General features: G+C 51.7%; 1 protein-coding gene across 9 annotated transcripts in view; it reads right to left on the reverse strand.

The window, feature by feature from the left end:
• Window positions 1-4,611: 4,611 nt before the first annotated feature.
• PPCDC (phosphopantothenoylcysteine decarboxylase) overlaps window positions 4,612-24,351 on the reverse strand; it is a 35,776-nt gene continuing 16,036 nt past the window's right edge. For 6 of the 9 annotated variants that reach the window (XM_027521290.1, XM_027521288.1, XM_027521292.1 and 3 more), the window contains 4 exons: window positions 21,738-21,833; window positions 20,719-20,847; window positions 16,963-17,131; window positions 4,612-4,807 (listed from right to left, as the gene is read on the reverse strand). In XM_027521290.1, coding sequence (XP_027377091.1) covers window positions 4,614-4,807; window positions 16,963-17,131; window positions 20,719-20,847; window positions 21,738-21,833 — 588 coding nt within the window. In that variant the 3' untranslated portion in view covers window positions 4,612-4,613. Of the gene's footprint in view, window positions 4,808-15,512; window positions 16,595-16,962; window positions 17,132-20,718; window positions 20,848-21,737; window positions 21,834-24,351 lie in introns of those variants that run through there. The other 3 variants (XM_027521294.1, XM_027521293.1, XM_027521295.1) reach the window with 2 other exon arrangements.

The following is a 24,351-nucleotide window of genomic DNA, read 5'->3' on the forward strand; positions in this document are numbered from 1 at the left end:
TTTCTTCACAACAAAGACCACACCATTTATTTACAAAGGCCAGTGTGGGAGTTGGGAGAGGTAGGGAGGGAAAGCCACACAGACATCCTTCTGGATTGCTTGGGACCCTTTCCCACTTGGAGAAAATTCCATTCTTCTTGCCTCCATATTCTCAGTAGTGGGTCCTTATTTCTTCTTTCTTGGTTTATGCCCTTCTGTGAGCTGGAGCACATCCTCCAGTAGCTTCCTGAGGAAGCTTGCATGTGAGATAAAGTTTTTCAAACCTTGTCTATCTGAAAATATCTACATTCTCTTCTCACACTCTATTGATACCTTGGATGGGTCCTTCAGCATCTTTAAGGCATTGCTTTGAGGACTTCTGGCTTCAAATATTGCTATTAAGAGATCTGATGCCGACCTGATTCCTGATCCTTTGTATAAGATCTGGTGTCACTTTCTGGAAGCTTCTACAGTCTGATCCAAAGAAATGAAGTCCCTTTGCAGAAGTGAAACAGAGTAAGGCTCTGTGGGGCTCCCAGGCAAGGACGATTTTCTGTCCCTCATTTCTTGTAGGCAAGACTCCAGCCTTCATGACCTTCTCTGAGTTCCAAAGGGCAAATTTGTACAGTTGCTAATCAAGAGAGGAAGCCAAGAAACCACCTGAAGCCAGATTAAAGGGACCACAGAAGCTCTTCAATATTAGACCTGACCACTTGAGATGGGATTAAAGGAGTACAGGCCCTACACACACCCTAATCTTGTTAGATATCCCACTTTTGAATCACTGTTATAAACCCTTCATCAGATCCTCTCAGGTTGGGACACAGTTTTTCAAGGCAGAAGCTTGGTGTGTCCTCCTTTGCTGGTAAAGTAATAAAGTTATCCTTTTCTACTTCAAAATTGTCTCCCAGATTGGATTTGGCATCAGTGTACAGAGAGGCCAAGTTTTTGGTGACTGGAGTAGTATTTGAGGCTAGTCTCTGAAGTTTGTTCTGATCTCAGGAGGGTTTTTCTCAATTAGCTCTTTGCTTCTCTCTACAAACTTCTAGTTGGTCTAATTTTTAGCTAGCTTTTCTCAAAGCACTACCAGACTTAATTGCTTACCACCAATATCTCCATTGTTTTGAGAGCACCGACATGCTTGAATTTCCCCCCACTCTGTGCAAATAAAGCCAGTTCCCTTGAGGAGAGCATCAGAGTTTTTATGGACTTCCTCTGTCTTTGTACAAAACCTCTGTACCACTGCTCTGAAACTAGTGTCTTGGAGTGCTATCCCTGCTTTATAAGGATGCTGGGTTGGGGCAGTAGCCTTTGGTCTTCTAAACTAGCCTCTCCTAGAATGCAACCTCCTCTCTATAAGTGAGAGAGTCAAGGCCTCAGTATCCTCTGGCTTCCATGACTAGGGTAGACATTCCACTGTGAGTTGGAAATGGGTTGAGGAAAAAGGCCCCAGGCTTCTCAGCTACTCTTACCTGGAATACACCTCAACACAGAGGTGAGGGAGATGAGACATGCTGGTGGCCTGCCACTCCCAGGGAGATCCTGCACCTCTAAGCTGGGCACTGGGGATAGAGGGAACCCTGTGTTCTTCACTGCAGCTGCCTAGAGTGGAGCTTTTTTCCCAATGACCTGGGAGGGGAGAGAGAAAGCAGGGATCTAACTCTTTTTACTGTTAGCAAAAGCTCAGCCTCTCTGTACATTGGTGCCACCAAATCAAATCTCAGAGACATTCCCCTTTTCTGTTGCTTTGGCCTCTCTTACATGTTAAAGACTTCCCTCAAATGTCTGAAAACTAGCTCTCTATTTGGCGGCTGACATCCCATCCTGAAGGCATACTCATAGCAACTGGAGATCACTTTCCATGGAGAAGAAAGAGGGCCAACCTTGGACGTGGCCACACCTGGCTAAAAACCCATCTCCACATTTTTCACTCCGAATGGGTAAATCCTCCATGCATCATCTTTCCTCTTAGTAAAATAAAAATAATAATATACCTGCTGATTATACATAAGTGCTTGGCACACCACAGGTCCTCAGGAAATGTTCATATCCCAGCCTCCCCGATTCAGAGGCTGATCTAAGACACCTCAATCCTTATAATCTACACTGACATTGGTATGCACTTCTCTTCCTTCTCTCTCTCCTTCCCTATTAACAGCATATGCTTGTGATCATGCCTCTACTAACCATGGAGGGACAGCCCATCCTCATAATGACATTGCCACCATGCTGCCTTAAAGCAAATTTTGGTGTCAGATGGACCTGGGAGTTAACAGATATGATGTAAAATCAGATTCTGAGCCTTGAGTTAATGGATATGATGTAAAATTAGATTCACCCAGTGTCCCCAAGCCTTGGGTGAGACCCCTAAATATTTACTACAATCAAAAAGATAAGACAGGAACAGGATAATCTGAGGGACTCAGAACCCACCCAAGAGGAAGACCCTCAGTGACAACTGGCATCTGGACTTCAGAGAAGAGGTTCCTTTCTGCCTAGAGCAAAGAGGGAGTGAGTCTTCAAGTCTTCCAATAGACTGGAGACACGGTTTTTCAGAACAGCTGTTGAACTTCATGTACCACACCCCATCCCCACATTACCGTGCCTCCCACTTCCCTCCAGCTCCTTCCTGCTGTGCCCATTCTTCTGCTCAAGCCCAGGCCGTGGCTCTATTTCCTGGAGGGCACCGTCTCCCAAGGCCTTGAAGCAGGAGACAGGGATAGACTCCCTTAGGCCAGCAGCGGGAGTCTTGGCCTCCACCCGAGAATCTGTGTGTTCTTGCCTCCCTCAGAACATTCTGCACCAGGCATCTGACTTCAAAGGCTCCCGGAGCTGGGCCTGGCCCTCTTCCTTCAGCTATCTATCTGATCCTGCCATGGTGGGTGCTCAAGCCTGAAGTCCCAGGGCCCAGGATAAGAGCTTGGCCAGCCCCATGCTGTAGCCAGTGCCCTCTAGAAAGGGCATTCTATACACAGAGTTCTACACACGTGAACCTTCTGCTGGGAATGTGTGCCTCCAGGCCTACACACAGCACACTGGGGTGGCCGGTCACCTGAGCAGAACCAGCATATGCGGCGCTCAGGGCTTTTCTTGCACTCCCGTGACCCCATCCTTCATCTGTCACCTCTCCCGCATTTCTGAGGGGGCGAATGAGCACATACGCTAAGACACACCTGGGAAACTCGACACCCCTCCATCTAATGGGCCTCAAGGGGCACCTCCAATCAAACAGCTCCCAGAATGCTTCCCCTCCTGCGGCTAGCTGGAATAAAAGGCAACAGCTGCCAAGTGTCCAATAATAAAGCTGTGGGAGTCTAGGGGATGGAGCCATTTTAAAAGGATGGACATGAAAGTGTTCTCTAGCTTGATCTGGGTTGCATATTATAGGCTCTAATTCAATTAAAAAATCATCACTGGCCCTAGCCCCTCAAACTCGGCAGAGACTAGACAGGCCAAGCGGAGAGCAGAAGACAGGTGAGAGAACCATTAAGGGGGCCAGGTCTGGAGGCTGGTGGATGGCAGTGGGAAGTTGCAGTGGACGTGGGCTGGAGCCCTTGTCAAGAAAAAGGGCCAAGGCTGGGGACTACAGAATGTCAGAGACAGAGGGGATCAAGAGTGAGAGTTGTGAGGTGTGAGGGCCAGGGAAGCCCTCTCTTTCGGGAGATCAGGGTGCTCTGGGGAGTCCTGGTGTCCACACAGGTGATGGGGACGGGGGGCAGCGGTTTGTTGGCTTCTCCTAGGTTCTGATTGAGTGGGGACTCCATGATGGGAAGCTGGAAGGTCCAGGGCTCTAGAAAATATTCAGCTTTCTGAAAAAGGTGACCTCAGATAGTCCAGCAGTGGCCAGTTCACAGGTCCAAGGCCTCCAACATTGCTAATGCCTGGTTTCCCCAAAGCAGTCTAAGCAGAATCGCAGAACAAACCTAGAGCCCAGCCCAGGCTAGGCAGGGTCAGCTGCATCATCTGTGTGGCCTAAACCCCTGTGTTTGCTGGACATGTGTGGTGGAAAGGTGGACACGAAGTGCTCCATCAATGAGAGGGCTGAATCTAGACCACCCATTAGGCTAGGCAGGAGCCCTCTCCGCATCTCTGGTCTTCTGGCATCTGCTCCCAGCATAAGAGGCTCACTACCTCACATTTTTCACTCCATTTTCATAATTCCTAAGTTCCAGGTTGTTTTCCCCTTGGGGTTGAACTCTGCCACCAGGAGATTCCTCAGAAGTCTGGGATATACCGGTCTCCCCAGGCTGCTCCTCCCTGTCCATCCAGTCTGGTACAGCGTGCTGGCTCTTCTCTGGCTATTAGGCAGTGGGGGCCCTGAAAGGATCTTGGCCCTTCAGGTAGTCTCAGCAAGAAGGAGGAACAATCTCCTCCTTTGACCTGCATGCTTTGCCACTATTAATTCAGCCCAAACTTTGGGGGAAGCGAAGTGCCTTGTTGTATGTTCACTTCAACTCATAAGGGAGAAAGTTCTCATTTCATAGGCACGTGCCTTGGTTTCCCACAGCCAACTGCTTTTGGCCCCAGGCCCTGTCCCGTTGGGCCTCTGCTCACCTTATTCCCTTCTACCCACTACTGTAAGTTTGTGCCTTTGGTGAGTCACTTCACCTCCCCCAGCTTCAGTTTACTCACCACTAAGATGGGGATGGTGGCAGTGCGCGCCTCACAGGATGACAGATGAAGTACAAGTCATGTGTGCCTAGCACACAGGGCTCAGCACAGGTGAGTCTCCTCACCCGGAAGCTTGTGAGAGGGGCGTGTTCACGGCCCAATACCTCTAACAGGCAGGTTCTCATCACGAGGTGGGGCTCCTTGGCTGCAGGCAGAGCTGTGGGGGCGGGGAAGAAGTTTGGCTCTTACTGCAGGATTCCTTTGGGAATTCTCCAGTCTAGTCTAGTCCAGGACTATCTTTGCTCCCTGATGACCTCAGAGCCCCTTCATCCTCATTCCTCTTTCAGAGCCACAGGAAAAGGGCATACTTTACTGTCTGCACTTTCTAACCAAGTGAGCAAGGCTCTGAGGCTCGGCTGCATGGGCATCCTCCCCTAATCCGGTCCTGGTGGCTGTCCCTCCCAGGGGGCTCAGGCGCTGCCTCTTGAATGCTGCAGACAGGGGTGCAAGTCCTCGCTCTCCCTGTGCCTTGGTCAGCCTGCTCTGTTAGAAAAGGCTTCCTTTCCCTCGTACCCCTCTTCCCTTGGAACTACCACCAGGGATGAATAAATGGAGAAAGCCTGACATGATCCGAGAAGCCCTTCCAGGCCCCTTACTTTTGCCAGGTGGGCTTTGTCTGCTTCCTGGTGAGATGTGAGACTGTTGGTCAAGGCTGTATCTGGGCAGAGGCGAAGCAGGGGTTAGCCCGGGGCCACCAGAAAAACCCATCCTGTCCTCAAGGGGCTGGCACTTGAGGCAACAGTGAAAGCCCCTGAAGCATCTTCAGGACACATTTAAAGTCACAAATTGCACAATTCAGTGCCTGAGCTTTCTAACTATTTCAAGGCCAGTGCTGGCCCCATCCACACTGGTAAGCCTCTCCCACCGACTCTGGCCTACCTGGACCCTTCCTCCTCAGACTAAAAGGGTTAGCTTTGGGCTTTACGGAATCTGGGTCAAGTGCGCCTTCTGGCCTCAGGCCTTTGTACACACTGCACCCCAATCCTGCCATCCCTACTCTTTGCTAATGCCCACACCCTTAGAATTCAGCCCAGGTGGAATCTCCTCAGGGTTTCCCAGGTGGCTCAGATAGTAAAGAATCTGCCTGCAATGCAAGTTCAATTCCTGGGTTTGAGAAGATCCCCTGGACGGCATGGCAACCCACTCCAGCATTCTTGCCTGGACAGTCCCATGGACAGAGAAGCCTGGTAGGCTACACAGTCCGTGGTGTTGCAGACTCAGACACAGCGGAGAGACTAACGCTTTGGGAACTTCCTCTGAGGCCCTTCCTCACTCCTCAGACCACCCCTGCAGGCTGGGTGGACTGTTCTGCTGGGCTCCCTTGGCACCCTAAGCCTACTTACCTCCATCGCTTCCTCCCTCCCCGTTCCTTGATGATAGGGCTGGGCCTTTGGTCCACGACAGTGTGTGGAACACAGAATTTGAGAAATGAATGAATATGGGGAGGTTGTGCATGTAGGAGAGGAAGGCGTATGGAAACTCTCTGCACTTTCCACTCACTTTCCCTGTAAACTTAAAACCGCTCTAAAAAATGAAGTTTATTAATTTTTTAAAGAGATTTATGAATGAAGAAACATGATCAACCCTTGATTATGCAACATTAACTTGCAGAGGCCACAGGCTACTGTACTTGAGAGAAGTACCCCAGGGCGACTCGTCATCCCTTAGGGCAGGGACTTCTCTTCCCTTATCAGCCCTGTCAGCCCAGGTCTGAGCACACAGGTGGTGTGTTCTGACTGGTGGGATGACCAGTGTCCAATTCCCTGCCCATCCACCTGTAATGCAATGAGTTAAGGAGCCTGCAAAGTCATCTGAGGTTTGGACCGGGCCCTCCATTGTCTGTGTTATGGCTGCTGATCCATTCCTGGAATGTCAGGCTGGCTGGAGAACGGAGCAGGAACTAACCCCAAGGCTCACAAACCCTCCACATGTGCGTGACCTTGCAGGCTTTCTGCCCCTGACCTAGAGTATTCCTGCATCCCAAACCCCACAGTCTCTCCAGGAGCCCCAGAGGGACTGAGCTGGAAGGAAAAGGGATCGATAGACCAGAAGGGACAGTCCTGACTCCGGGATACCTACCATTCAATTTCTCAGTGTTCCTGTTCACCAGTCATAGACATGCGGCAACATAATGATGATTTTTTTTCCCCTAGAAATTCCGGCCTTGGCCACTGCCCCCTGGAGGTCCAGGAAGATCAGGGCAGGCTGCAGAAGCCTTTGGGGCCTCCACCCTGCCCCAGCACCCTACTGTCCCCAGCCACTGCTCCCGTGACGTCCTGGAAGAGGCCACACAGAGGCTGCCACGTGGTCTCTCACACTCCGAGACCCAAGCCCTTTACCTCTGCTTCTCCAGTTGGTCTCTTTCTCTGGTCTTCCTCCAAAGCCCTGAGCCTGGGAGGCAGCGTGACTCATAGCCAGAACCAGGAGTTGCAGCCAGCCAGATCTTCCCCACTTAAAAGCTGTGGGACCTTGAGAAAGTGAAGCGATGCTTTCGAGCCTCAGTCTGTTCATCTGTCAAATGGGATGATACACTCTCCCTTAGGGATTGCTGTGAGGATTACATCATAAATGGTAGCTGTGACTTCACAGGACATGGCTTCTGAACAGTACTTCCTTCAGGTGCTCTGTGGCAGGGGGGCCACGCATCCTGGTTTTCCCAGGACAGTCCCACTTGATGCCTATTGTCCTGGCATATTTACTGCCCCTTTTCACTCTCAGAAGAGCCCGCCTTCGACAACAAGATGCATGGTCAGCCTACTCGCGTCTCTCTCTGTTCCCAGCTCAGGTCTAGGCTATGTGAGCAGCTTCATAACACTTTCTCCTTTCCCTTCTAAGAGGCCATGGCTTCGTATGCAGTTGGGAGGACTTTTATTTCCTTCTCTTTGAACTTCAGGTTATTATTATTTTTAATGGGGATACCAATGCCTATCTTGAAGGCTGCTTAGAGGATGAAATGAAATAAGGTAAGCAAAGCACGTATCTGGCACAGGTCAGGTGCTAGATAAACATGAGCACCCTTCCATGGCCTTCCCTCCCTGGTTCCCATCATGCCAGCTTCCTCTCCTCCCCCTACTATGGGGCTCCAGAGCTCAACTTCTCCACTACCAAAGAGAGTGGATTTCAGAAGCTCCCAGTGATATATGAGCCCCCAAGCCCTGATCTCTCCCCAAAATAAGATGATCTTCACCTCTACCCCCAAGCTCCCTGAAGGCTGAGGAGCATTCCAGCCTCTCCTTCCTGCGTGCATCCACGTGTTTCTGTGGGAGGCTTCCAAGCCAATCGCTATAGCCGGAAACCCTTCAGCCCTCATCTACCTTGCCCACACAAACAGAAGGCACCTTTGAACTCTCCCCCCAACCCTTTTCCAGGAATCCAGAGGCCCCAAAAGGAGTCTGCAGGTCCTCCAGTCCCAGTGACTTGCTATCTAGGCCAGCAGGCAAACAGTTACCATGTCACTGTAGCAGATAAAGCTGCCATGAGGCCAGCCTGTTACAGTAAGTAACTGACATACTCCTAGATCACACCTGGATTAGCAGCTGTCCTCCAAAGGCCCGGAAGTTCTCATCTCCCATCTGGCCCTTGCCCTCTCAGCCGCCTACTGTGATACTGCTGGCATTCCTTTGCTATTAGACAGCTAGCAGCTCTCCTGGCCTGCTCCTCGCCCTTGCCTTGCCCCAGGCAGCACCAAGCCTGCTTCGAATATTATGGAATATTTGGTTCCACCAGGAAGCTCTTGGTGTAAACAAGCTGTCAGTCACTGGGAGCTGACTCTAGGGCTCTTTGTTCAGAGGCAGTTGCGTGACATTTCGGATTTTCGTGCTGCCCAAGAAACCACAGTGTATGTATGAGGGAAGCTACAGGATGGGAAATGTACAGAAGCAGCTGCTAAATTGGGACTGAAAAAAGGTATCTGGTGGTGGTGATGGTGTGTGGCGGAGGGGGTGTTTCCACAGGTCCCAGGGAGGTAAACGCTAACAAGGATGGAAGTTCTGTTCTGCAGCAGCAGCAGTCTATTTGCAGGTGGCTTCAGGGCAGAAAGAGAAACTGGCTGGGTGACCTCCACTTTCCCATCTATAAAATGGAATTAAATATACTGGTTGATTCTATTATGAGGCTTTGTGTTTAGAGTTCAATGAAACTCTCAGCAGTATAAGGACCACACAACGCATACACATAACCCAGATATAATCCAGGGCTTCATATGGCTCAATCCTGCCATGTCAACACACCAGAGAAGCACACACTGGCAAAGACATTTAAAAGACCTAGTATTCGAGTGATTTCCAGTGGGGACAGGAAAGTGGGGAGGGAAAAGATAGGGAGAGGGGATGAGGAGGTGCAAACTGAAACTGTAACTCAGACTGGGACTTGGACTCATGGGCTTTTAACTGAGATCACTCCTGGTCTCAGGACTTAATGAAGTTCAAGTTCATGATGTCTCATCACAGAAAGGATGCAGTGAGAGACAAAGTGATAGGTAAGAAGTATTTAGAGAGAAACACACTCTACAGAGTGTGGGCCATCTCAGAAGGCGAGAGCAGCACCAGGATATAAGGTTGTCAGTTTTTATAGGGTGGGTAATTTTATAGGCTAATGAGTGGGAGGAATATTCGAGCTATTTTGGGGAAGGGGTAGGAGTTTCCAGGAATTGGGCCACTGCCTACTTTTGACCTTTGTGGTTGGCCTTACAACTGTCACGGCGCCTGTAGCTGTGTCATGTAGCGTGCTAATGTGTTACAATGAGCTTATACTGAGGCTCAAGGTCTGGTGGAAGGTGAGCTTCCACCACCTTGGACCTATTTGGTTCTAATCAGTTTATGTCATATCCTTGAGCTATGTTATTCTTTAAAGGTTGTGCCCGGCCCCCTTCCCTCCTGTTTCAAAACTACAGTGAAAGTTGCTCAGTCGTGTCCAACTCTTTGAGACCCCATGAACTATACAGTCCGTGGAATTCTCCAGGCCAGAATACGGGAGTGAGTAGCCTTTCCCTTCTCCAGGGGATCTTCCCAACCCAGGGATCAAACCCGGGCCTCCCTCATTGCAGGCAGATTCTTTACCAGCTGAGCCACAAGGAAAGCCCAAGAATCCTGGAGTGGGTAGCCTATCCCTTCTCCAGTGGATCTTCCCGACCCAGGAATCGAACCGGGGTCTCCTGCACTGCAGGTGGATCCTTTACCAACTGAGCTATCAGGGAACTACAATGTATAAAATAAATAAGCCACAAGGATATATTGCACAGCACAGAGAATATAGCCATTTTAAATAATAACTTTAAATGGAGTATAATTTATAAAAATACTGTGTTGTATCCCTGAAACCAATATTGTAAATCAACTATACTTCAATATAAATAAATACCCAATCTTTACTTGAGTTTCTTGAAGAACATTAAAGTCTGTCAAACTCACAATCCTCAGCAACCTTCCTCAAAAATCCTTTTACTCCCCATCCCCACCTCCTTGCACCTCTTAGCAGTTCGGAAACTCTATTAAGTCAATTCCCAAACTGTAGCCCAACTTCTGGCCACCTGCATGGCTCTGCGGGCCTCCCTCCACTTGGCTCCTCTCAGGTCTTCAGGATGAAGTTCCCCAAGTCTCTGCTCCACGCTTTCCTTTTTTCTCCCTTTACCCATTACCAGAATCTGTCACAGTAAAGGAGACTCTGGGACCAACCCAAAAAGTAAGATTCCTTCCCCTTTCTTCCCATCTCCTCAGTTCTATATCTCAATCCATTTTTCCCCAAATTCTACACAAAATGCTCAGGAACCATGAGGGCAGGCTGAACAATCCTGAGAAAACACTGTGATAAGCTGGTCTGGGGCTGGGTCTTCGTTGTGGCGAGCAGGCTTTCTCTAGTTGTGACGTGCTGGCTTCTCCCGTTGCAGAGCAGGGGCTCTAGAGTGTGCGGGCTCAGGGCTCAGGTTGCGGTGTGTGGGTTCTCTCATTGAGGTGCTCAGGCTTAGTTGCCCTGCGGCGTGTGAGACCTTGGTTCCTCCATCAGGGATCGAACCAGCATCCCTTGTGTCGGAAGGAGGACTCTTAACCACTGCGTCACCAGGGAAGTCCCAAAGCAAAATTCTTTTTAGTGGGTGGGACTGGGAACCGTTAATAAGTCTTGCACCACCATGGCACAATTGTCATTAAGTTCTCCTTCCCCCTACTTGCCACAAGGACTGTGGTTTTAACACTTTCTGTGGTGGTGGTGTAGTTGCTCCGTTGTGCCCGACTCTTTCGACCCCATGGCCTATAGCCTACCAGGCTTCCCAGTCCATGGGATTCTCCAGGCAAGAATACTGGAGTGGGTTGCCATTTCCTTCCCCGGGGGATCTTCTCAACCCAGGAACTGAACCCAGGTCTCCTGTATTGCAGGCAGATTCTTTACCAACTGAGCTACAAGGGAAGCCTAACACCTTAGTCTTGCTGATTTTCCTTCACATCATGAAGGAAAAAACTCTTTTGCATCCCCTCCCTTTCCAGAACCACGGGTGTGGCCCAGGCCTTCAGCACAGCCTGGCTTCCCTGACTTAGCCTCTGGCTTCCTCCCCGACTCCAGCTTCTCAAGTCTCCAGTCTGTCCTGCATGCTCCAACAGCAGATCTTTATCCCACTCCATGCTCACCATGAGGCTGCCCTGCTGTCCAGCTCCTGACCTCCAGCACGCAGAGTCCAGGACCCCACCCAGGTACCTTCAACACGTGGCAGCGTGTCTCCACCCTCTGCCTCTGTTCTCACTACACTGGCCCTCCAGGGAGCACCAGCCTGAGTGCCACTCCCTCCAAAAGGCATCGCCTGGCTGCTTCTCAGTTCTGAATCACAGCACTTAGAGTCTAAGTCACACAGTTTCACTTCTCCATCACTTGATTGTTTTAAGTTTTAAGGCCTTGAGTCTTCTTCCCATAAGACCGTTAGCTCCTTGAGATCAGGGACCTCAAAAACTTATAAGGAGCACCCAGGGATACTCAGATGTCATCTTCCTCTATTATTAGCTCATGACAAGAAAAACAGACCATTTCTATTCCAAAGGCCTTAATGGAAATCTCCAGATACCCCTGCCAAGTCCTTTGCATCAACTCCCTGCCAAGTCATTTTTAACAACTTCTGGATAAAGGGCAGAGGGAACCCTTTAAAAAACATATGTATTTACGGCTTTCGTGGTGGATAATATATTCATCTGGCTCAAAACTTAAAATGAAGTCAGCTGCCTACCTTTGTTTCTCAACCACTCAGCTCCCCTGCTGAGAGGCAAACAATGGACTGAATTCTTGTTTTTCAATAGGTATTCTAGCAAATAGATACTCATTTTCTCTCGCTTTTTTAATACACAAGCTAATATGCAATATATATTATTCTCCATCTTGCGTTTTGTTTAATAATGTATCTCGGACATCTTCCCTGGTCAAACCTAGAGAGCTTCCTCACTGTGGCTGTGTGATGTTCCAGTGCAAGGATGACCCTGATTTATTTAACCAACCTTTTAAAAAATATATTCTCTTATTTGGCTGGGTCGGGTCTTAGTTGCAGAACGCAGGATCTTTGCTGCGGGACCTGGACTCTCTGGTTGTGGCATGTGGGCTCAGTACTTGCAGCACTCTGGCTTCAGCTGCTCCACGCCATGTGGGATCTCAGTTCCCTGACCAGGGATCAATAACCACGTCCCCTGCATTGCAAGGCAGGTTCTTAACCACTGGACCACATTAACCAGCCTTTAGTTGTTACATGGCGAGTGTTTTCAGTCCTTTACTATTGTATGCAATGCTTCCGTAATAGACTTGTTCAGATAAAATGTCACACTGAGATGAGTTTTCAGAATTGAGAAGCACCCAGGCGATGCCTTTTGGAGGGAGTGGCACTCAGGCTGGAGGGCCAGCGTAGTGAGAACAGAGGCAGAGGGTGGAGACACGCTGTTTATGTGGGTACTTGGGTGGGGTCCTGGACTCTGCATGCTGGGGGGTCAGGAGCTGGACAGCAGGGCAGCCTCATGGTGAGCGTGGAGTGCAGTAAAGACCTGCTGCATGGAACATGCAGGACAGACTGGAGACTTGAGAAGCTGGAGTCGGGGAGGAAGCCAGAGGCTAAGTCAGGGAAGCCAGGCTGTGCTGAAGGCCTCGGCCACACCCGTGGTTCTGGAAAGGGAGGGGATTTCTAGCTGAAATGAGGGTTTTCAACTTACTAGGTTGGTGAAGGTGAGAAAATGGCACCCTCATACTTTGCTGGTAGGAGTGTAAATTGATATAACCTCTTTGGAGATCTTCCCAACCCAGGGATTGAACCCAGTCTCTTGTGTCTCCTGCATTGGCAGGCAGATTCCTTACCACTGTGCCATCTGGGAACCTTGCCTTTGGGCTACTGCTAGGTGGAATTGTTTTTCTGTAGTCAAATTTATCTGTCTTTGCTTTTATGGCTCCTAGGTTGGGTGACAAAGGAGCAAGACAGCCCCTCCTTCATCCCCCTCCAGCCCCCAATACACAGCTTTTAAAAATCCCGCCTGTACAAAAAGCTTGGAATGACTTCCCAGGTTTTGTAAGGAACAGGACAACTCCTGCCTTCCAGGAGATCCCAGTTTCAGGGAGACACAGACTTACTGCTGCAATTCCATGGTATAATAAATAAGATGGGGCACAATGGGAACCTGGGCTAGGACCGCCCTCTCCTGCCTGAGTTGGCCAGGCAAGGCTTTCCAAAGGCAGTGGCATCCAGGTAAATCTGGAGGTGTGCGGGAAGCAGCCAGGAGAAGAATGATCTTCCAGTAAAAGTGGAAAAGCATATGCAAAGGCAAGAAGCAACAAGCTCAGCCAAGGTTGTCCAGTCTGGCAAGAAGACAGGGAGACCCGCAGAGCTGGTGTGTGGTAGGGGCGGAGCTAGGAAGTAGACAGGGGCCAGATCACAGAAGGCCAAGAAGATACTGCCTGGAGGTCAGGGGGAGGTGGCAGGGAGACACATCAGCTGTGTGGAGGATGAGCTGGAGTTGGTCCAGAGCGGAGGCAGGGCCTCGGAGACTTCCGCCTCTTGCCCAGCAGCAGCCATGGCAGCCTAGAGAGACTCCAAACAGCGAGAATTTCAGACCAAATGTTCGATTCTGCCAAGCTTCCAGAATTCTATAAAAATCATCAGCGAAGCTAGCACCTTCTCTGAGAAACATGCCTACCCAAGATGATGACAACTTCAAGAGCTTTTTCCTGGGGAAGGCGGTGGTTGTCAGTCCCACCTCAGCACCCCGCTGGCAGATGGGATAAATGCAGCCAGGGCCCTAACTGTCCTCTCCTCTGCTCCAGCGTGGCTCAGGGAACACGTGGGCTCTCCGGGCCCTGCCCATTTATCCAGATCCTCATTCCTTCAGAATGCAGGACTGCCATGATGGAGTGGTGGACTCCCAGCTGGCCCACGTCCTTGGGTCATCTCTTTCCTTCCAGTCAACATGGCTCAGTCCTGCTCTGAGCAGTTCGACAGGCCTATGAACTTCTCTACTGTGACATTTTTAAACAGGCATCTTATAGCAGGTTTCCTGAGCAACTGTCCTCCTTAAAGTGCTCAGCACAGAGCCTTGCACACAGCAAGCATTCTGCAGCACTTTCTGCTAAAACTGGAAGTCTCAGGGGACGTCCTTCGTGGTCCAGGGCTTAAGACTCCGAGCTTCCAATGCAGGGTGCGTGGGTTCCATCCCTGGTTGGCGAACTAAGATTCCACATGCTGTATGCAGCATAGACAAAAAGATCTTTTTAAAAACTGGAAGCCTCGCCATTCGTTAGGAGGTTGCTGAGGGAAAGGAAGGGTGATGTGAATAGAACAAGTCAGAATCCACTTAAACAGAACTTTGGGGCTGCCTCTGGATTTCAGTCATCCAGGGCCTCTCCATGCCCGACCCCCAACCCAGCAAAAGAAGTTGGTTCTTTTCTTCAGTGCCCTAAGGCAATTTTATCCCAAAGGATCACTTGGTCAGGTGCTACAGAGACGAAGGCTCTAGGAAGCTGCTGGAGGCAGCCTTGGTTACCACCAGCAGGCCTCCTGTTGTTCAGTCGCTCAGCTGTGTATGACTCTTTGCGACCCCATGGACTGCAGCACATCAGGTTTCCCTGTCCGCCATCTCCCAGAGTCTGTCGGAGCTTGCTCAAACTCATGTCCATTGAGTCGGTGGTGCCACCCAACCATCTCATCCTCTGTCATCCCCTTCTCCTCCTGCCCGAAATCTTTCCCAGCATCAGGGTCTTTTCCAATGAATCGGCTCTTTGAATCAGGTGGTCAAAGTATTGGAGCTTCAGCTTCAGTATCAGCCCTTTCAATGAATATTCACGGTTGATTTCCTTTAGGATTGACTGGTTTGATCTCCTCGCAGTCCAAGGGACTCTCAAGAGTCTTCTCCAACACCACATTTTGAAAGCATCAATTTTTTGGTGCTCAGCCTTCTTAATGGTCCACCCCAAGGCCCTTCCAAGGCATTTCTACCCTTCAGCGGTCTGAGGGCATGCAGCGGGGTACCCACTCACACCAGCCTGGAAGGCAAGAGGGCCAGAAGCCAGCCCCAACTTCAGCTCCAGTCAAACAAGCTCCTCCACACGCAGCCACCAGATAGCAGTCGGTCAAAGGCAGGGTAGCGGAGGACTCCTGGGGCAGAGCTTGTTATCTCTGGAGTATGCTGCTGCGGAGGCAGGCACAGACACCGAGGCCCCATCTCAGGCACAGCAAAGCTCATGAGGATGACACCAGGAAGCAGGGGGCCTGGGTTCCAGGGCAGGGTCCAACCCTGCTGGCTGTGTCCCTGTCACTTATATAAAGTGCACATCTGCTTACGGTCCACGATTTTGTTTTTCCCAAAATGACAGTCTGTTTCAGTAAACGTTAGAAAAGCTCACTGGTATGAATACATATCTAGTTTTAACTTCCCATTTTATTTGACATTTACTATGTGACAGGCAGTCAAAGTATTAGTCGCTTTAGTCACGTCCAACTCTTTGCAACCCCATGGACTGTAGCCCGCTAGGCTCCTCTGTCCAGAGGACTCTCCAGGCAAGAATACTAGAGTGGGTTGCCATGCCCCCCTCCAGGGTGAGAGGCAGTAGGGTGGGCATTTTATACACATTATCTAATTAAGTCCTCTCAACAATTCCATGAGGGTAGGATAATACAGATGAGGAAAGTGAGGGTCAGAAAGGCTGAGTCCCGAGCCAAGGTCCCGCTGCTGGCACGCAGCAGAGCTGGGATCAGAACGAGAGGCTGTCTGGCTTCAGAGTCCTTTGCCCCAAACCACCATATGATGGTCAATTACCAGCCTAGACCCTCCCCCAGCCTCTGACCTCTAAAACCACAGACAGGCTGCAAAGGAAGGACAGTCTCTCAGAAGGTCACTTTTCTTTATTCTCAGTCACCCCAATCTCACAGCATGGTCTGCAGGAAATCTCAAAGTCTGGCCAACTCACAGGCTTTCCTGTGCCCACTGAGGAGCTGAAGCTCCACAGGCCCGGGGTCTCCAGTCGATGCTGTGGTGTCAAGTCGCTCCTTCTAAAGGCAAGTCCTGGGCATGACGTTGGATCAAGGTTTCTCGGTCACTCCTATGTCCCCTTCCCAGAGCACAGGCACACTTCCGCAGCTTGTCCTCTGGCTTACTGTGCCCATCCTAGGAAAAGGTGGGGAGGAACTCGGGAAAGCAGGTGTCTCCCGGTTGGAAGAAGTTGGGACCTGGGCCTTTGGTCTACTTTGACCTGGGGCAGGTCATGGCCCTTGGGAGGCTCCAGAGCAGGCCCAGGCCAGACCACTACTCGGCGGAAGCAGAAGTCTTCACCACATTTTGGCAAAGTCCACTTTCTTCACCGACTTGGCCTGAAAACACCTCCTGAGTTCAGAGGGACGCGGGTGACAGAAATCCTGGGTTCAGCTCTGCTGGGAGCTGCCGCTGGGACAGGACTTCTTTCACTTTGCCCACAATGGTGCCCACCTCAGCCATGGCCCCCAGACCTAAGGAGCAGAGTTCTTCTGTGGCCCTGCAGACGGGCAGGGGACCATCCCCCACTCACCCCTTCCCAGGGCTCCCCGAGTGTGCCACCCAGAGCCCAGTGCCTGAGGCCAGGACCAGGCCTGAGCCAGATCCATTGAGTCCCATCAGAGACCCCCCCACCCCCAGGACAGGCCCCAGGAATGGTTACAGCAACCACCTTGAGCTGTTTGGGCTGCATGCCAGGGAGGATACTGGGCACATTACCTAACAACTCCAAGAGGGAGGAATTACCACTTCCATTTCCCAGGTGAGAGAGCTGAGCTGGAGGTCACAACGGGCTGGGATATGAGGCTGCAGGAATGAGCTGTGAGCCTGGCCAGACACCCACCTTGGTCTCCACAGACCAGCTTCTTGGCCACACAGGGGATCTCGATGTAGCCGAAGTCCTTGAGCTGGCCCACCTGCTGCTCGGTGATGGGGTGCTCCCACATGGCGGTGTTCATCGCCGGGCAGAACAGCAGGGGTTTGCTGCGGTCCCAGGCCCGGATGACACAGGTCTGTGAAGAAGGAGGGGCGTGCCTGCTGCTCTGCCTGCCACCCCTCCCCAGACTTCCCAACTGTCACCCACTGCTTCCAGGCCACAGCCAGCTGCAGGCCTGGGGTGACTGGGGGCCACTGTCTGCTGTTTCGTTACTTCGAGGATGTGTCTCTGGGTCCCTCTCACCTCCCCCTAGGCTCTGACACAGGGCCCGACATACAGGAGCTGCTCCACTAACGCTGGCCATGGCCCAGCCACCTCCAAGCATAACTCCAGTTCTGTACAGAAAGGGCTCCTGGTGCCCAAGTATCTGTCTTCCCTACAGCCAGCCATACCTCGCAGCAGCTCTTGCAAAGCTGAGGACCAGGATGCCCGGTAGGTGGGCCCGTCTGCCCCACACTAGCTCTACTTGAGGCCAATGAAAGCGTGGCCATGAGAACAGGTTCCACGGGACCAGACCCTCTCCCACGTGCTACCACATGAGCCCGCCCTGTGACCCTGTAAAGAAGCTGCTGTCCCATTTCACCGAGGGGAAGCTGCACTTCCAGGAGGTGAGCCACTACCCAGGGTGACACCCAGACAGTGATCTGGGGTGAAGCTTTGCACCGCGCCCATGCCGTCCTCCACTGCCCTGTGCGGTTTCACCACCTCCCGGTGTCAGGCCCCTCCAAGTCAATACCAGAGCAGCCATGAAAAGGACAGACCAGCTCAGAGTCTTCAGTGCTGTGAGCTTTGCAATCACGTGGACCTGGGTTCAAATCTTGCTGTGCTCTCTGCTGTGACTAGCCATGAGAACTTGAACAAGTCCTTTCATGACAGGAGTCTGAGGTTCCTCTCTGCAAAAGCCCTCTCCCTGGGTGGTCGTGCGGATGGAGGGTGAAAATGCTTATAAAGCTCTTTGCACAGGCCTGGCACAAATACAGGCTCCAGAAATAGTAGGTCCTGTTATTATTACAGACAGGCTCCCTGGGCCAGGGGCTGCCTCGGAGGGAAATAAACTCAGGGGCCCACAGCAGTGCACTCCCCTGGGCTCTGACTGCTCCAGGCACCTCTGCCTGGGCTGTGGGCCCCTCGGGGAGCCAGTGGTGGGCACACCCCTTCCCTGAAGGGGACGCTGTCTGGGAAAAGAGGGGGAGTCCAGAGAACAATGCCACGGATGGGCCAGGGAAAATGCCTGCCCTCCTCAGGGCCCCTGGCCTCTCCTGTGACAGGAAGGAAGTGGGTCAGCACAGCCTCAGGCCCTGGCTGCTCGCGTCATCTCAGACACAGCGCTTGTCTCCCCACCGAGTCCTCGCGGTGGGGCAACCCGGCTGTGAGTGGACAGTTTCAGTCCACACTTCCTCTTGGCCCCATGCCACCTGCTGCTTCTGCAGAAGCCATGAGCATACCTAGAGGAGTCCCCTGACTCCGTGCGAGGTGGGTGGTGGCAGGGCTGGAGTTTCTAAATGCCCTCAAAGCAAAGCATGCCCACCAGAGCAGAAACTCAGCCCCTCTGTGCCCCACACGTCTCCAGCTTTTCCCATCTCATTACAAAGCTCAGCGCTTCCCGGACAAACCACAGCTCCACCAAACCTTCTGGCAGCAGGAGGACTGAAAGGAGGCATCAGTTCCCACGGTCATTTCTGTTTGGCCAACGCTGTATGTAGCACCTCAGGCTCTGCCCCTGGGAATCTGCTTGGGCGGACAGAAGGCCTGGATCTGGGATAGGAGACCAGCTGCCAGCTAGACCGGTGACCCAGGGAAGTTATCTCCTCTTTCTGGATCTGCTTGGTTATTTAGTACAAAGAAGGGCCAGAGCCTGAGTGGGCCACAGGACAGACAGAGATGCACGTCACCCAGGCCCAGGGCCCAGAGACTGGGAACGTAGGTTCATACTTAGCACACAGCGCCATGCACCCCAAGATCTAGACAGTGTGCACCCCAATATCAGGGAGAAGGTTTGAAGGAGGGGGGAAGCAGGGCAAGCTCCTTTGGGAGAATATAAGGAAACAACATCTTTCGAGAGAGTACAGAGCCACAGACCATGACGACAACAGTTTAAACTTGGTAGGATTTGCGGTTCTTTGAAATACTTGCACCTTCAAGTGAAACCTTTGAGGCAAAGGGCCTCAGGTCTGGTCTTGGGAACACATTCTACTGCTCAGCCAACTCAGTAGGAGGGAACTCCAAAGATTCCAGGGAGCGCTGGCAGCTCTAACGAAAAGAGGAAAGCAGAGCTTTCGGGAGTGAGCAAGGAGCTCTCAGAGAGTCAGCCCAGGCCGGGGCTTAGCTCCTAGAGATCAGCATGCCTTGTCACATCAGCTGGCTGCTGACCAGCCAGAGGAAAGCCTGGACATTTGGTGAGATGGTGCTGGTTACACGCAGTGCTGACGCACTTAGATGAAAGTGACCCGGAGCCTGACTCGTTCTGATGTCCTGTCAACCAGGCGCCAGCCCCACCGGGAGGCATTCTTGACAACGCAGCCCAAAGCCTGCCCTCCTCTGCACTCCCCACCCTTGCTCCTGCCACACGATCTGTGTGTTGCTCTTCCTCTGATCACCTGTGATCTAATTCAAATAATACTTAAATCACTAGCAGCTTCTTCGAGAAATACCTTAAGCACCCATCAACTAGCAAACAGAGAGACGAACCCCCTATCTAACCCCCAAAACCTCGACCCAGCTTCATTAGTGATTTCGTCATATTAAACTCTGAAAAAACCTTCTGCTGTTAGCTGAAGCAAAATTACTGATTACCTCATACATGCAATAAGCCTTTACTGAATGCCTACTGTATGCCCGATACTGTGCAACATGGTGGTTCCATTGTCAAAGGACTGACATAGCACATACCAGAGCACAGGCCAAAAACCCTCTCCTTCCAGACTGTCAGCTCCCTGTGTCCTGTGTGTCTGTCCACATAGGGCCTGGTCCCTGGCAGGTAAAAGAGCTGGATGAATGAGGGAAGGGGGGTAATACGAAAGAGGTGGGAAGGATAGGGCACACACCCAGATGCTCATGTAAACAAAGGCTCCTTAAGGACAGCAGCTCCCTGGAGGTCCTTCAGGCCGAAGATGACCCCCACTCTACAGCTGGACTTCTCTTCCTCTCCTCCACCTCGAGCCTCTTGCCTTGTCTCCTTTCTTCCCCTTTAATTTTCCACAATTTCAGGGAAACTACCTCTCAGCCTTGTGGTTAAAAGTACAGGAGAGATAAGTGTGCCTGGGAGATCCATGAGGAGGTAAACACTCTTATCTGTTTGCCCCTATAGATAGCCAGGTCCTAGTGGGAAGGCAGAGCTAAGGGGAACCGGCAACAGAGCTGGGCAGGGAGGCAAGCGGGAAAGCATGTGGAGGGCAGCCCATGGGCATGAGCACCCAGGGGCCTGAGGGGTGGACACCTCCGAGGGCACTTGCAAGTCAAGTCCACCCATCGGGACCCGGGCCATCTGGCCACCTGCCAGAGCATAGGGGCGGCCAGGTGGAAGGTGGTCCAGAGGACTGTGTTCTGAGCAAACCAGCCCACCATACAGGGATTCCCAGGTCAGAAGACTGTCCAGAAGAAGCCTGCAGCTAGCCCACGGTGAGCGTGGCCCTGGGAGGGAGGCAGGCCCGGCGAGCCACTCACAAGCAAGTTGTCACAGATGCCACTGGCCACCTTCCCCAGAGTGTTGGCATCGAGGGGCGCCACCAGCATGAGGTCCGCCCACCTCCGCAGGTCAATGTGGAGAACTGGGTCGGATCGGCGCTTCCACATCTGGCAAAGGAAGGAAGAGCGAGGGAAGTGGGGTCACTGGGCCGGCCACTCTCAGAGTGGAGGGAGGAGGGGCCGGAGCGTTTTGAGGGCTGACACAGGCCTGGGGCACTGAGTCAGGAACCCAAAGGAGACCACCTGAATGCCCCCCACCCCAGCTCACTGCCACCCCTTTTGCAGCTACGCTGGTGAACCCTGGCTGTGGCACCAACGGCCTGAGAGAAACCAGGCCTGAGGAAACAAACGCCCCTTGTCTCTCTGAGCTATTCCCTTTATGGTTTGGTTTTCAAGAGAACTGACATCTGGCAGGGAAGTCCTGGCCTGTCTGCTTGAGGCGGATGCTTGGGTTGTCCAAGCCAGTGGAAAGGCTCTGGGCGGTGAGAAATGGAGGGGGCGGGGTGGGGGAGACGGGCCAGCCAGAAATGTTCTAGGCTGAGAATGTTTAAAAATGCCTGGCAGGGCACCCCTGTGGGGCCCACACTTGACGTCTGGTGAATCGACCAGTGCCTGCCCCGGCGCGGGAGAGCAGCAGGGCAGCCCGGCAGCCGTGGGAAGTGAGGCGTTCCCGGCGGCCCCGACGCTGGGAGCCACGTGGATGAGGGTGGTGGGAACAGGGCTCCTCTGTGGTTTCATCAGCCCAGATAAGTACAAGGACACTCAACCCCGGGCACGGGGCCAACGCTGAGCTCTGCCTGGGGTGGGAGGAGACTGTGGGCCTCCTGCAGGCCAGAAGCTAGACAGATGTTTTCCTCATCGCCTCTGCCCAGAGGCCCTGACCGCGGGCTTGAGCCTAGCCTGTCTGCTCGGGCCGCCAGGACCATGGCTGCAGGGAGGACTGTCCTGTCCCATTGATATGGACATGAGGGAACTCAGCCCAGGGACCCAGCACTGACCTCCCATTCATCAGCGTCGCTGTACAGGGTGACAGGAACATCCCGGGGGCTGTAAAAATGTTTGGCTCTCTCAGTTGTGACCACGGCTACTTCCAGCTGTCACCAAGAAAAGTGTTGGGGCGGGGGGAGAAGGAAACAGAAACCGTTACCAGAGCCCCCAGCCTGGAGGCCACACAGGGCCAGGCCAGACCAGGTGAGAGCTTTGTTCATAGCCTGGCTGCGGAGAGGGCTTCTCCCCCAGAGGCAGTGAGCCCTGCGTTTGCAGTTACTTCTGCTGTCACCCAAAGGTCAAGCCTCACCAGGTGCAGTGGTTTCACTTCCCCATCGGAGGGGCTGCCGAGGAATGAGTCACACCACTGCCCAGAGTATATAATGCTGCAGGCTCCAGCCACTCGGGCAGGGACAGACCAGGGCAGGCAGGAGGGGGCCCCCAGGAGGCTCCCAGGTCCTGAGCTCTGGGCTACACCACAGGTCTGCCCTCTGCAGGCCAAGGCACGAGGGAGACGGGCCCTGCACGTGCTGTCTGCAGCCACAGCCCAGCGAGCAGGCAAGCAGAGTCCCTCCCAGGACTTCTAGGAACAGGCTTCATGGGCTCTTGCTGCAGACAGGCTCCAGGAAAACCAAACCCGAGTGCCCAACACTCACGGGGCAAGAGTGATGGTTACCCCCGAGTTATTCATTTAGTAGATGATTAATGATGCAAACAAGGGGGACGGCTAACAGAACAGAAATAGCGCATGATGGTGTGAATGACACCAGACCCACTTCCATGACTGGTAAACTGAGATGCTAGACTAACAGGCAGACAGAGGAAAGGGGCCCAGAAGAGGCGGCTAAGATGGGAGGGGTGTAGGAAATTACGTCTCTGGGGGACATTTATCCAGGAAGGAAAAAAGTCAAGGGGAACAAGGACAGAATTGACTAACCAGGGGGATCACTGGGGACAGTGTCTGGGCCAGAGGTGGTATACTGCCTTGATGTTGCTATTCAGTCGCTAACTCATCTCTGACTCTGCAATCCCATGAATTGCAGCACTCCAGGCTTCCCTGTCCTCCACCATCTCCTAGAGTTTGCTCGAGTTCATGTCTACTGAGTCAGTGATGCTACCCAACCATCTCATCCTCTGTCGTCCCCTTCTCCTCCTGCCCTCAATCTTTCCCAGCATCAGGTCTTTTCCAATGAGTCAGCTGTTCACATCAGGTGGCCAAAGCTTTAGCATCAGTCCTTCCAATGAATATTCATGGTTGATTTCCTTTAGGATTGACTGATTTGATTCCCTTGCAATCAAAGGGACTCTCAAGAGTCTTCTCCATGTGGGCTACATGGGGGTTATAAACATTTGTAAGCCAAAAAATATTAGGTTTGCCCAAAAGTTCATTCGAGTTCTGTAAAATGTTATGGGAGATTTCACATAGAAAATCCAATTTTCTGGTTTCTCTCAAAAACCCAAAAGCTCTGGCACTGCGGGGGCCACACTGTTGCTTGATTGGAGTTGGTGGTGCTGAGTAACGGCTGCCTTCTTGGATGGGGTGTGCCCGTGCCACCTCCACCTAGTCCCTGCCACTCCCTATCATCTTGCCAAGGCTCCCTCTCCTCATTTGTTTCCCACCTTTTGTGGGTTGTGGGACACCGCTCTGCACAGCATCTGAGAGTGAAGCTGGAAGCAGGGAGTAGACGTCTCAGAGGTAGACTGTGGAAGAGCTTCAGAAGGCCTGGGGCTCCCAGCCGTGCGGCAGAGCTCGCAGACTCGTCCATCCTCCTGCTCCCTCCTTGGAACCTACCAGCCCCCAAACGTGCATAGAACCTCCTGCTCCTGCTGAGCAGGGGAGTACCTTCCAGGAGAGCCCTGAAGGAGCCCGGTCCAGTTCTGAGCAAGGTGGCAAAGGAAAAGGGCTGCTGTCCCCGCACAGAATCCAGCCCTGAAGATGTCACAGGACCAGCACAGGTGAAGAGAACGGAAAAAGGCAGGATGGTGCTGAGACTCTTAAGACCCAAGACAGCAATGAGGTAAGGCATGGGGCCAAATAAGTGAGAAGGAACCACAAGAAGAATATATAACTTCCAAACCAGCAGAAGAAAATTCAATACACAAAAAAGGAAAGGGAAAGGAAAAAAAAAAACACAAAAAAGCAGTGAGAATACATAAGTAGAAAGCATTAAATAAGAGGGAAGAAGTCCTAATAGAATAGCAATTATAGTGATTATATAATTGGCTAAACTCCCTGATCAAGATTCAGACTCTTATATTGGATGTTTTAAAATCCATCAATCACATTAAAATGTCTTAAAAGACACACTTAAAAAGATATATAAAGCTTAAATAAAAGAATAAACTTGCAATTAGATAAAGTGGATTAAACTGTTTCCTCTCAAAAAGCCAACTGAAATAAAAGTAAAGAGATTCTTTTTTTAAGGTATGAACACCCAGAACAAAGAGAAGAGGACAAAAAGAAAAACCCAGCAGTTAAGATATGTTAACACATAATATATGGAAATGGAAGGAGGCATTAACAGATCAGATCAGATAGGACCAGATGCTCTTTTCTTTTTTAAATGAACATTCAGTGAACAAAAAAGAACTCTTGGAAATTAAAATTACAAATAGTCAAAGAAA

The sequence above is a fragment of the Bos indicus x Bos taurus genome, chromosome 21, assembly GCF_003369695.1.
Source record: "Bos indicus x Bos taurus breed Angus x Brahman F1 hybrid chromosome 21, Bos_hybrid_MaternalHap_v2.0, whole genome shotgun sequence".
Taxonomy (NCBI): Eukaryota; Metazoa; Chordata; class Mammalia; order Artiodactyla; family Bovidae; genus Bos; species Bos indicus x Bos taurus.